The following is a 13,798-nucleotide window of genomic DNA, read 5'->3' as shown; positions in this document are numbered from 1 at the left end:
CCTGCAATAGTCACCAGTCTGTCTATAGTCGCGATTGTTGTCATAATCAAGAAGGTTGAAACTTTTAGGAAAAAACTTCAAATTGGGAGGCTGATCCTCCTGGTGAACTGACCGTACCCCAAACCGACGCAAGTGAATGAGTATACTAGGTCACTTGAGAGAACCATGTCGAAGAAACTCTACAGAATGACCCCGTAACCTCGGGAGAGGGGTGCTTCCCTATCTTTTGATTAGGAAAGAGACATTCAGTGGAAAATTACATTGTATTACATGGTTAAAATTATTTGTGTAAATGTATTAGATGTTGAATCATGTTTTGCTTCTTATGTGTATACATGAGCGCGTCGGTGTAGGGTTGGTTTGGGGGGGGGGGGGGGGGCTAATAAGTGCTTGGACAATTTGATCAAGCAAAATACACATTTGAAGGTAGAACAAAGTCACAGAGATGTGAGAAGTTTTGCTTTCGCTATCGACCAACCATCCTAATACACAAGATTGAGAATGATTATACAAATACAGTTAACCAAAAGCCCTTTTGCTTTACACCATTTTACTGATTATTGTCCACCAACTCAATACAAAAATTATCACCTCTATTATAATAATCAATATCAATGGCATTTCAAATTTGGTATCATATAAATATGCATCTTTAGGCCTCTTGCATTTTCTCCTCCAACTTATGGCCATTCATTTCCTTCTGCTCCTCATTCACAGTTATGGTGTCATTAACCTCCTCGACCGGCTTTCCCTGTTTCACTCAATTATTTTGATACCGATATTAGAACCAACCATAGTTTGGCTGTTGAGGAACAAAGAAATGAGAATGCTCATATATTTTTCAGAAAGAAAATTTTCTTTTGAGCTGAGGGTATGTCGGAAACAACTTACTCTACCTCGCTAAGGTAGGGGTAAGGTCTATGTACATTCTACCCTCCCCGGACCACACTTGTGGGATTACACCGGGTATGTTGTTCTACAGAATCCATACTACTACAACTACCTAATTGAAGTCTGGGGTAACTTTCCTGTAAGATAATTTGCAGTTATACTATCAAATGCTAATTCTTTGAAAAGGGATATTTACGTCCCAACTTCTTTTGCACTTTGAAATTACGCCTGTGTCACATGGATATATTACACGAGAAAATATGGAAATATATGATGATTTCATTAGTATCTAGTTATTTATCCATCATAAATCATGGAGGTTGGAGTCTGGAAGTCATACAAGTGCACATATGATGTCTAATAACTGCTAGAAAGTTTGGAGAAATTTTAGGACATACCTTGCTGTTGTCACGCCAGCCAAGTCCAAACGGTCTTGAGAGCAGACTGATCTTTCTAGCAGGTATCTCTAGTGATGATTGTTGGTTGCCCCCTACAGGGGATGAAACTTGAGACGTAGATCTATAAAAGAACGTGTTCTTCCATGTTAGAGAAAATACATGATATGCCTTAATAAAGGTGGTATGCTTTTATTATTACTAAATCGGCATGCAATTGTCCTTTGGCAACCAATGAAGCAATTGCAGTAGCAAGTAAAGGACAATACAAGAACATACCTAGTCTAATCCCACAAGTGGAGTCTGTGGAAAGTAGAGTTTACACAGCCTTACCCCTACCTTATGAAGGTAGAGAGTAGCAAGTAAATGATTAAGTATGAAATAGTGCCAGTAAAGAACATCATGATCACCGAGGGCATTCAACAATGTGTTTAATAATGCGACAAAGTTAGAACACTCAAGCATGGATATATACCTAGGAGAAGGTAGTACTTTCTCTTGTCCAGATTGGTACTGTAAGGTAGCTTCCAACATTGATTCTGCCATAACCACCCTCTTTTCCTTCTCAGCGAGGGAAGCAATGGCTTCTTCATATTTCTCCTGCAGGTTGCCGCAATTACAAACAAGATCGACATATCAGCCAACTAAAAATTTGATCATGATAACTTTTGAGTAGAAATCACAAAGAATCTGAGTAAGAATTCCCAGATTAAGAAACAGAAATCAAAATGAGTCACCAAGAAATTTGATCAAAGACGGAAACTTTTTTTCATTTTTTTTGATCAAGATCAAAGAAGAAACCTGTAGCACTTGAGAGGCATGTCTTTGAGCTGCTGCTTCTTGTTCAGCAAATATACGAGCATCTTCTGTTATCCTCTGTTCTTGCTCCACCCTCATCAAGACCTACAAAAAGTTCAATAAATAAACCAAAAATTGAAAGAAAGAAGATACTGATATAATGCATCATTAAACAAGTGATGAAAATTGTCACCTGAAGCATGGCATTCTCTTGTTCTTGCTTAGCAACAAGGGCACCTCGAAGCTCATCAACTTGTCTTTCTAAATGCTCAACCTGAGTCCAACAGAAATTGTCAATATTCAGAAGTAGTTGTGATAAATTCAATTTTTTTCAAGAAAATGGAAGACGGTATATGCCAAAAAAGCAACCAACAAAAGTAATATGAGGAAAAGAGACTATTAAGGAAATAAAAGCTCTAAACTCATATGCGCAGCAGGTAATGGTGATGGAGTCTATTGTGCTAACCATCTAGCAATTCATCAAGTCCTCTATTCATACTGAAATAGATGTATGGAAGCACATAGTCACACTCACAGGAAGCCAAAAAGGATTAATGGCACATTCTGTTATTTAATTTATCGATGAATGTGGTCAGGTGTATATTGGGAGGGAAAGTTGCATTTGTTGTCGGGAATCAAGTTCAATATGGGATGTCAATGTAAGCGGGAGCAAATTATAAATGTTAGATCAGCTCTATGAACAAGAGAGGCACATAAATGCAAGCTTGAAGGAATGGACTGGAAGCTGGGTTGTTCTTTTTCCTTTGTTTTAGGGGGGGGGGGGGGGGTTCGGAGGAATTGAGCTGGGGCTACTCTGAGAAAAGTACATAATTCATATATAAAGCAGCTTCTTAAGTACCCGTGCGCTCAACTGCCGCCTGTTATCCTGCTTGACCATCTCCATCAATGCTGTTTCCAACTCCTCAGCTCTGTGGACAGGGAAAAAATGACGAAAACGATATCAGTCCCCTATGAATACGAGATCTAGTTCCCTTAGCTTCCAATACACACAGAAAGGTAAAAGATTTCATCATTCTTGAAGCTCTCAAATTAGATTTACAGCAGAAGTTGAGAATATTCAACTTTAATGAAACCTTTTACTGTTTAACAGGTTTCCTAAGTGGATAATTGAACTGCCACTCCACAAACATCATGATTTTTTGTTTCTTGGATAAGAGTTTTTGCAACTTTTTAAGTGAGTTTGAGGCTGGCAGGGATGAGATCAACTTGCCTTTTCAAAAGCCTCCCTTGCCCTAAAGAAAATTATAGCTGAACCTAATTACACTTAGAATAGTTAAAATTTGCACCACCTTCCCATGTTATAATCCGTTTTCTCTGGCCCAAACCTGAATCTTGATGGGGCAGGTGGAAGGACAACAATAAGGAGAAAAATAATAGAAAATCACGAGAGGCAGGATTTGGATTAGGAGAAGGGCAAGAGATATGGCCTCAGTTCTTTTTCCACTTCCACCTTTTCTTAAATTAGGAAAAAGAGGTCATCGTCAATGCGGCCAAAGTACAACAATTAGCTTCAGAATAAATTTTTTGAAAAATTTACCCAAAATATATTAGTTGTTTCAAAATCAGTAGATTCATAAGGAACACAAAGAGAAGAGAAGCAAACAATGGAACTCCAACTCTCCCTGGACTAGTTTTGACAAAAGTCAGCCTGCAAAATATTGCCTCTCTAGATAAAGAAGAATGAACACATGAAATATGCACCTGAGTTCAGCAGATTTTTTCTCCTCCAGCAACTTGGACAACTCAACCTTCAGCCACACCACCTGATTAAAAGTTCATGTAGTAATGTATGCAAAATAAATGGAAGTCAGAACTGTGGATGACCAACTCAAAATAGGTTATGTTATTGGAAATATTCTTTGAGGACTTCCAGAACAGCAACTTCTATAAACTTAGAATAAAATGAAACAAAAAGGATAGGACGGAAAAAATTAGAGCTGAAAGTACGAATATATAGACTAACAAAGAAACGGAGCAGAGGGAGATGAAACAAAAAATTCCAAGTAGAAAACTGGGGAATGTTTTACCTTTAGAAATTAAATCAACATTCATTTTCTTAAAGGTGGGTGAAGGTAGAGCATTAACTGTCACCTATAGAATGCTGGAATGTCATTAGTTAAAAGACTATACTACACCCAATGGCTATTTCACCTATTATTAGGTATGTTGATGTGAACTTAACCTAAGTACCGCATGATTCCTTCAGGGTACAAATAACATTCGCATGAGAGTGAACACGTGACTGGTAAAAAAGTGATTCACTGGAGATCTGTTAATTATCACAATCACGTCGCACAGGACTGATAAGAGTCAGAAGGCGTTTATGTCTCATCCTAATACATGGCTGTTTGAGGCCCTCCCAATAATGAATGGACTCCCAAAGAAATACACTAAAGGGTCGTTTGATTCACGAACTAGTTATGTAGGGATTATAAGCATGGATTGTTTAATAATAATGTATTGATCTGTAAACTAAGCTTAAATCTATTTGGTATAAAGAAAAACTGAAGACCCTGCTTCAAGGACAGTCCTTAGTCCTTCTAATAGAGGTTCCTAACCAGGACAAGTTCCCTTCAAATGAGGCATCAAGCTCACTGCTCAGTCCAATTCTGCTTTATCAGGCAATTGCTTCCAAGTTGCCCATTTTGAAGCATACAGTATTTACTAAAAGAGAGTAGTTTTTTCCGAAGCTCCCGCTATGCGCGGTTACGGGGAAGGGCCGGACCACAAGGATCTATTGTACGCAGCCTTATATTGCATCTTGCTCCAAAATCCTTACTTCATTAATGACCATCCAAATTTCACCTATGAGCACATTTTTTATATGAATAACTCTATAGTGATGGAAAGAAGAACTAATTTCAGTGCATTCTCTCCGTCATTCCAGATAATCATATGAAACAAATTTTAAAGTCCTCATTTAAGCAACAAGAAGATAAAGCAGGTAAACAAGGAATAATAGAAGACAATCAGCAAAAGGGTGCAAGTTGAAAAGACAGACTTCAATGGAATATGTACGGGAAAATAGGAAGAGAATTACCTGTTCATGGAGGTCTGGAGCAGTATCTGTTTCCGCATTACCATAAAGGCTCGTTAGTTCATCCCCAGATGCAGTATCAGATGGAGATGCATCACCATTCATTACTTCGTCAGCTTTTTTATCTGTTTCAGTGGTTCCAACAATTACAGATCCAGGGTCATGCTCAAAACTGGAGAGTTTAGAAGCTAAACCTTGACAGTCCCTCCAAACTTGAAGTCCTTTGAACCTCTCTTCCACAGCAGCCTTCACAGCCGGTCGATGCTTATTTCTTAGTTCTTCTAATCGAGCTTCATTAACATTTTGATAGCCCATGCAGGCTGTCAGCACCAGTTGACTGCTATCAAATGTGGAGCCAGTTAGTGACTGCAGCAGGGTAACTGCATCCCCTGCGTCTTTTGTGGTAACTAATGCAGGTCCTGAATAATGAATAAGTACATCACTTTTGAGCTCCAGAAACAAGAGAATTGAACAACGATAGCAAAGGAGAAAAGAAACTTGCATTAACACAAGGTTTAGAAACTTTCCAACTCTCATGAATTTAAAAATTTACCATAAAGCTCCATCAAAGCAAGTGCAGTGCGGAATAACATCACTCGGTTTCCTTCAAACAGAAGTACATCCCAGACCCTAAGGACTAAAAAAAAAAAAAAAAAACCATGAGAAAGGGGGTAAACAACCAGTAAGACAACTCAAGAGCCAAGACGAAGGTTCAGGCAATAGACCTCAAATTGTATATCTCATCAACTTAAAACCTATAAATATGTAATATCATCCATACTGTAGATCAGAATTTTCAAGACAAGATAAACCAACTGACCACTTTCCCAGGGAAGCATGTTCATAAATATGGAGAGGAACCACGGTCCAGTAACCCATGCTACCTGAACTCCCAGGTAATCAAGATGATTAACTGCACAGTTGTATCAATGGGGAAATCAAAACACATGGCAAGCAATATAATCAATAGAAATTTGGGGAAGGAGCTTGAATTAAGAAAGCGGGAACAAGAGACATGCCCATTTTTGGAAATTTCTCCCGCACCAACACCTCAAGAACAAGTTGGTCAACCTGATAAGACAGTGTTCAACTATTGATTAACAAATGAAGGGGGAAGGTAATTGCATGGAGATGATATAGTGAGCTACAGCAAGTAGAAGCGAAACTTGTTTATCACCTGACACTCTATCATCTCCTCTGAGTAATAGCCATCAAAATAATTATCTAGAATCCCCACTAGAGTCCTGTAAGTTTATCAACGTTTTTATTCCACAGGAGTGAAACATATTTTGCATTTCAAACCAAACAAAACTCTAAAAGTGCAAGGTATTAAAGAACACAAAAGTTGTTCCAACTCTGCATTGCAATTATAAACCTCTCTTCTCCTTTTGGATGCGGAAAACTATTGAGAAGCACCTCTACGTTAGAACATAATAGAAGACATATCCATCAGGGGGAACAAGATGTAGATGAAGTTCAAAACATACCAAAATGCATTTTCCTCGGGCATTAGAAGCAATAGCAGACCAGCAAAAAAATTCATGGCCTGCATTATCAGATGAGCAAAACTGAGCAATACCGAAGGAAAAATGATACGATCCTGAGAAGATCTACTCCAATTAGAAGAAGAACAGCTTGTGTAAATGCCCACATGGGTGAACCACAATTTGAAAGAATCAGACCTTCATATGGAACTGATAATGTATCTTTATGCTTATGATCATATTTGGAAGCAATAGAGGATAACTAATACATGGTGAAATTCCCAAGGAATGAAATTCAACACAATATTCAACATTTTGGAACTGAAGAACAACAAGAACACCGTGTCTACAACACTTCTTATGACCAACAGAAAATAAATAATAGGAGAAATACTTGATGGACAACTTGAAGCATTAAATAAAAATTTGTGGCTCAACTATTCAAATTTCTAGTGACTAGAAAATAAGAAGTTATTAAAACTTGTAAGTAAAGCTTTAAAGCTTTCTACGGATATCTGAACAAGAAACTCACACCACTCATCAATCAAGAAAAGAAAAATGGAGTACTAGTTATTTCTAGCTCTCCAAATAAGCACAATCAACAACAACAAACCCAGTGTATTCCCACCTAGTGGGGTCTGGGGGGGTAAGATGTACGCAGTCCATACCTCGACCTCTGATGAAGTAGAAAGACTGTTTCCGATAGACCCCCGGCTCAAGGCACGAGATACCACACAAACACATAGTGCAGCACAGAAGCAGATTACATAATATAAATACGGCACCCATAAGTAATATAAAGCAGACGAAAGCAGGGGAAAGCACACAGATTCGTAATACAACATGAAACACGGAACACGGAATCATGACAAGAATAAAACCCCCACCAAGTAATTCCCTACACTAGCGACCCGAACTGGCCCTAATCCTGTGCCGTAATTCGCGTCCTCCAGACCTTCCTATCTAGGGTCATGTCCTCGGTGAGCTGTAACTGTTCCATGTCCAGCCTAACCACCTCACCCCAGTACTTCTTCGGCCTACCCCTACCCCGCCTAAAACCATCCAACGCTAGCCTCTCACACCTACGGACCGGGGCATCCATGCCCCTCCTCTTCACGTGTCCGAACCATCTCAATCGTGCTTCCCGCATCTTGCACTCCACTGAAGTCACACCAACCTTCTCCCGGATAGTCTCATTCCGAACTCTATCCCCTCTAGTCAGTCCACACATCCAGCGCAACATCCGAATTTCTGCCACCTTCATTTTTTGGATGTGGGAGTTCTTAACTGGCCAACACTCCGCTCCATACAACAAGGCCGGACGGACTACCACCTTGTAGAATTTGCCTTTAAGCTTGGGCGGCACCTTCTTATCACACAGCACCCCCGACGCGAGTTTCCACTTCATCCATCCCGCCCCAATACGGTGCGAGACATCCTCGTCAATCTCACCGTTACTCTGGATCACGGACCCAAGATACTTGAACTTGTCCCTCTTACATACCTCCTGAGCTTCCAACTTCACTACTACCTCATTCTCCCGCCTCACGTCATTAAACTTGCATTCCACATACTCTGCCTTGCTTCTGCTCACCCTGAACCCTTTAGACTCAAGAGTTCGCCTCCATACCTCTAATTTGTCATTCACACCCCCTCGAGTCTCATCTATCAGAACTACATCGTCTGCAAAAAGCATACACCACGGCACCTCCCCTTGAATACGCCGCGTCAACACATCCATCACCAACGCAAACAAAAAGGGACTAAGAGTAGATCCCTGATGCAATCCTGTCAGGACAGTGAAATGCTCCGAGTCTCCTCCCGCCGTCCTCACCTGGGTTTTCGCTCCATCATACATATCCTTAATTACTCTGATATATGCCAGCGGTACCCCACTCACCTCCAAGCATCTCCAAAGCACCTCCCTGGGGACTTTGTCGTAAGCCTTCTCCAGGTCGATAAACACCATGTGCAGATCCTTCTTCCTCTCCCTATACTGCTCCACCAACCTCCGTACCAGGTGGATTGCCTCCGTCGTCGAGCGTCCGGGCATAAATCCGAACTGGTTCTCCGAAATAGACACTATCCGTCTCAGCCTCACCTCGACCACTCTCTCCCAGATCTTCATCGAGTGACTCAATAACTTAATCCCCCTATAGTTATCGCAACTCTGAATGTCCCCCTTATTCTTATAGAGAGGGATCATGGTACTCCACCTCCACGCCTCGGGCATCTTTGCCGTCCTGAAAATTTCATTAAACAATCCAGTCAACCACCTTACACCAGCCTCTCCAACGAACTTCCAAAACTCCACCGGTATCTCATCCGGCCCCGTCGCCCTACCCCTTCGCATCCTGCGGACAGCCTGTCTAACCTCTTCTACCTTAAAACGTCTACAATAGCTAAAATCCCGACACTCCTCTGAGTGCTCCAGTTCCCCTAACACAATAGCTCTATCCCCTTCGTCATTCAAGAGCCCATGAAAATACGACTGCCATCTCTTCTTGATGTGGCCGTCCTCCACCAACACTCTACCGTCCTCCCCCTTAATCCACCTCACCTGATCGAGGTCACGACCCTTCCTCTCCCTAGCCTTAGCGAGTCTAAACAACTTTTTCTCCCCTCCTTTCCCCTGTAACCCTGCATACAAGCTCTCAAAAGCAGCCGTCTTAGCAGCCGTGACTGCTGACTTCGCCTCCTTCCTCGCTAGCTTGTACTCTTTCCTGTACACCCGCTTCTCCTCTTCGTCCTTACTTTCCACCAACTTAGCATACGCCCCTTTCTTGGTCCCCACTTTCTTCTCCACCTCTTCATTCCACCACCAATCCCCCCGATGGTGCCCGGCCCGGCCCCTAGAAACACCCAACACCTCACTTGCATTCTCCCTGATGCACCTTGCCGCCCTGTCCCACATACTATCCACGTCCCCCCTACACTCCCACACCCCCATTCCCGCCAACCTCTCCCCTATCTCCCACGCATTCACTGGCGTCAGGCCGCCCCACTTAATTCTCGATCTACCCTCCTTACTCCTCCTCTTTCTATTCTTCTTTATACCCAAATAAGCATAATAAATACCAAAACTAAATTGATAACCAGTTTGTGATGTTTGGTTTGCCAAGTCTTAGCCAGACGATCCATAAATGTCAAACATAATTAATCCTCATCACCACCCACAAAAAAGGAAAAGAGACCGCTAGCAACAGAATTACCTGACAATAGCCGACACAGGGATTATGCCGAGCATAGGCAGTAAGTAAACGTCTTAAGGCATTTCTCCCATCCTCATCTAGAGCTGGATGTCCAGGAAATGTTCGGGGTAGATCCTGCATCAAAAATGCAAGTTTCGGAATTGAAGCCAAAATGGATACCGACCCAACAGCTCTATAAAATGTTTTGGTTACTGGAAAATGGGGTTGAATAAGTAGCATGTTGGAAAGAATAAGAAAAGTAGCATGTTCAATGACCTTCTCAATCTGCCCTCTCCAATTTTCGGGAAGACATGCAGTATCTATGATCGGGTTCACAGTACTTTTATCCTCTGCATTATTACCAGGGTTAGTACCTAAAGCAAGCAAATCCTGGTAATAGTTCTCCACTCTGCGTGCCTTCACGCCCACAAAGGCTTGCCAAAGCTGTGATAAAAGTATCAAAATTACACAAATAAAGCTGATGCATGGACTCAGATGACCCAAGGAGAAACAGCATAAGAAGATTTTGAGCATTATATCTAACCTCACCCCTGAGAGCCATGGGTACTCCACCTTGAACAAGACATTCCAGTTCTTCTTTCCAAGGCGGTAAAGACTCGTGATATTTAGTATCCAAATGACTAATATTTTCATTTAGAGGAACATCTCGCATGGAACCCACTTCAAATCTTTCCATAGATTCTGATCTTTCTAAATCATAAAACTCGTCTTCTGAGTCCTCTTCAGATTCTCCTGTTGTGGCACTAGCCTCTTCAACTGCAAGAAGATGCTCCTGCAGACCACGATCTTGCTCATTTTTGGCCAAATTTACCTTCTTTTTTACACGAATGCTCATCATATCCTCAATGGCATGTAGAGTTGATCTGGTCTCCGACCATATTTGTGCCTGACGAGTCTTCCTCTCAACTGAGGTTGTTGTATCGTCCTTCTCTATTGCACTTTCAAGATGACCCTCAGAACCACACTTTTCAACAGTTTGAACATTGTTTTCATCTCCGTTCTGCGGAAAGGAGCTTTCCTCCTGCAGCAAGGATCCAGTATCAGGTTTGCTGGAATTGCCGTCTGCAGACACCCCAGTCAATTGAGCAGGCTCTGTCTGCCGTTCCAAAAAGTCACTCCACCTATCTGACCTCTCTTCCTCTTCTTGCTAAAAACAATGCAAACAGATTATGACAATCAGAAAAAGAATTTTTTCTTAAATCAAGATAAACAAAGAAAGGTTTTGCATGGTTGCTGAGAGCTCTGGTAGAACTATGATGGACAGAAATTCTCAACATCGTTCAGCTGTTATTTTTATGCTTCTTATGTAGCTAACTAGTTTGATGAGAATTCTTTTAGTTAAATGCTCTTCTTCTTCTGTCCCTTCTCTCTTCTTTTCACAAACTTTCTCACCAATAAACAGAACATAAATTAGTAAACCTATTATCATGACAAGATAGTACCTTGTAGATATTAGAATATTCACGATATCTTTGTAAATGCTGAGGCCGTACAGAGAATCCATAAGCATCCCTGTCCATATTGATAGCTATCGGTCAACAATTTTAAGGAGAAAACTTTATTGAAACAAAAATCTTGAAGAGCAAAAGTTCCCAAAAACCACATTAAATTAAATATTTCTTCCTGATTGAGCATTATTTTTGAAAAAGAATTTGTTTTTTCAGAAGGGTCATGACAGCATTATATAAATCAAAATAAGAAAATGCAAGCAAATTGAACACAATATTGTTTCGTTTTGTTTTATGCACGCCATATTATGTACATGCATCTTCCATATAGGTACCGAATAACTCTAGCCACTTTAACTCTTTTAACTGTTTATCAGCCAGCAGCTTCTGCAATCACTAACTAAGTACATATTTTGAAGAAAACACTCGATTCTTAGAATCCAACGATTCACCAGACACTCTGAATTGCTACTCAACACTTCAAATCTCAGCTTTGACCTCATATATCAAAACAGAATTACAATAATCATGTAAAAATCGAAATAACTTCATCTAAACACTAGAGCACCACATATCTTCATTTTTTCTATGCATGTATACTCTCTATTTCAATTTATTTGTCTTACTTTCCTTTTTAGTCAGTTTAAAAAAGAATGTCGTTTTTGCCTTTTTGGAAACTCTTTAATTCTAACTTTCCACGGCATATCTGCCACCTCCGACCAGCAACAGGTACAAGGTAACTCTAATCATTAGAACAAATTGGAAAAAATCACCTAGTGCCTTTTATCTATGCTGGGATTTTAACATGAGACCTCATGGTGCTCAACCCAATTCATTGAGGTGCTTTTTTATTTTTCTTAAACTCCGTGTCAAGACAAAATCAGACAAACACTCAATTCTTAGTATACAGCGCTTCACCAGACACACTGGAAATTGCTTATCCAACACTTCATTTTCAGTCATACTAATCAATACTCACTTTAATATCAATACTCACTTTGAATTCATACATCAAAACAGGATTATAATATTCATTTAAAAATCAAAATTAAGTTCATCTGGACACTAGTGAACTACATACCATCAATGGATCAAACAAAGAGAAACGATTCACACGCTGAGTATAGGTAGAAAACTGAATGTTCGTACCTCTTGTGGTCTAAAGATATGATACAAGGATTCAACACAGCTGGTGCTACATTCGCCTTCATTTTCGTTAGTAGACACACTACAAACAACAATTCTCCAAATCTGATTCAAACTCTTCGGATTTTTTGTTAATCACATCAAAACTTACCAAAAAAATCCGTTAAATCAGATTCAAACTTGACTCATCTGTAAATCTTCCGTACAATCCAAGAAAAAAAAAATGCCTCTGCTTCTCCTAAATTCAACTGAATTTCAACTCATTTGTTCTTTGATCACAGTACTTCAAAGTGCAGCGACTCAACGAACTACCATTCTACTCAATACAAACCAACAAATCTCCAAATCTTCGCCAAAAAATCCATAAATTCTCCGTAGAATACAAAAAAATGCATCTACTTCTCCCAAATTCAACGAATTTTTCCGTCACAAAAACTTGAAAATGCAGTAAAGTGAGTGAGTGACTAGCATTATACTCAAATGTTTCGTATTTTTATATATATATATTCACATGGAAGTGCGAGATTTGCGTTACGGCATATGCTGTGCTGTAGCATGTAAGTGAGGAAAAAGGGGAGAGATTTGCAGAGAGAGAGAGATCTTATTAGGGGTGTTGGATCAGGTTAGAAAAGATGTACAGGTAATATTGGGTGGCTGCCCATCATTTTTGGACAAACTCTAAAAAAAAAAAAAAAAAAAAAAAAAATTACTTCTTTTACATATGTCGATGACCACGAGGGGAACAAACATTTTACCATTTGTGAAGTACTCCATCCATCCGTTAATTTTTACTTTTTACAACTTATAGGAAATTCGATTAATATTTTAAAATATACTTTCTATCGTATTAATATATAAAATTTTATTTTATGTGTTGCTTTTTTAGCTGGGCATGAAGTTTAATAAATAAATGATGAATTTGTAAAGTTTATAAATTTGTTCCTTTTAAAGTCATTTTAATATTTACATTTTAGTTATTTTTTTATTAAGTGGGACCCAATTAAAATAAAAGGAAATGATGACATTAAATAGTTATCAAATAAAGAAAGATGACATTTTTTTTACACGAATAAAAAAAATAACGACACATAAAATGAGATAGAGGAAATAATTTTTCGTATAATTTTTTACCATTTTAATTTTAATTTTTAAATTTTAAAATATACACTTTAAAATATTGATTAAGATTGACCTCAAAAATTGAAAGAATGACGAGTAAAAGGTGAACATGGGAATATAATAGTACCTCCATTCCATTTGAAACACTTTTCTTATTAGCCCGTTTAAAAAATAATATAATTTTTTTTATACTTAAAAAAAAATATTTTAAACTTTTGTATTTATTTTTAGTGAAATGATTTACAAT

The 13,798-nt window shown here is 39.3% G+C and overlaps 1 protein-coding gene across 2 annotated transcripts; it reads right to left on the bottom strand.

Moving 5' to 3' along the window:
• Nucleotides 1-446: 446 nt before the first annotated feature.
• LOC107870333 (TBC1 domain family member 8B) lies at nt 447-13,128 on the bottom strand. 2 transcript variants are annotated; one of them, XM_016716822.2, is made up of 19 exons: nt 12,436-13,126; nt 11,281-11,350; nt 10,362-10,985; nt 10,094-10,261; nt 9,839-9,952; nt 6,630-6,688; nt 6,320-6,386; nt 6,162-6,213; nt 5,963-6,055; nt 5,696-5,779; nt 5,337-5,561; nt 5,146-5,267; nt 3,807-3,868; nt 2,944-3,013; nt 2,278-2,358; nt 2,088-2,189; nt 1,762-1,886; nt 1,290-1,410; nt 447-751 (listed from the first exon to the last, which is right to left on the bottom strand). In XM_016716822.2, exons 1-19 carry the CDS (start codon nt 12,495-12,497, stop codon nt 653-655), a joined length of 2,400 nt encoding a protein of 799 aa, XP_016572308.1. In that variant the 5' UTR covers nt 12,498-13,126; the 3' UTR covers nt 447-652. The 2 variants fall into 2 exon arrangements, with proteins under 2 accessions (XP_016572308.1, XP_016572306.1); XM_016716820.2 differs by having other exon boundaries at nt 5,146-5,561; nt 12,436-13,128.
• Between the last annotated feature and the right edge of the window lie 670 nt (nt 13,129-13,798).

Source organism: Capsicum annuum, chromosome 5, assembly GCF_002878395.1.
Source record: "Capsicum annuum cultivar UCD-10X-F1 chromosome 5, UCD10Xv1.1, whole genome shotgun sequence".
Classification (NCBI taxonomy): Eukaryota; Viridiplantae; Streptophyta; class Magnoliopsida; order Solanales; family Solanaceae; genus Capsicum; species Capsicum annuum.
Note: the sequence above shows the minus strand (reverse complement) of the source record. Positions and strands in the feature narration are given on the sequence as shown.

What these genes read in the sequence shown, in the direction of transcription:
- LOC107870333 (XM_016716820.2), bottom strand. Translation starts at nt 12,497, where the DNA reads ATGAAGGCGAATGTAGCACCAGCTGTGTTGAATCCTTGTATCATATCT. An exon ending in CCCGAGGAAAATGCATTTTG is followed by an intron (nt 6,387 to 6,629) that starts GTATGTTTTGAA and finishes ATAAACTTACAG; the next exon opens with GACTCTAGTGGGGATTCTAG. An exon ending in AGGAGATGATAGAGTGTCAG is followed by an intron (nt 6,214 to 6,319) that starts GTGATAAACAAG and finishes CTGTCTTATCAG; the next exon opens with GTTGACCAACTTGTTCTTGA.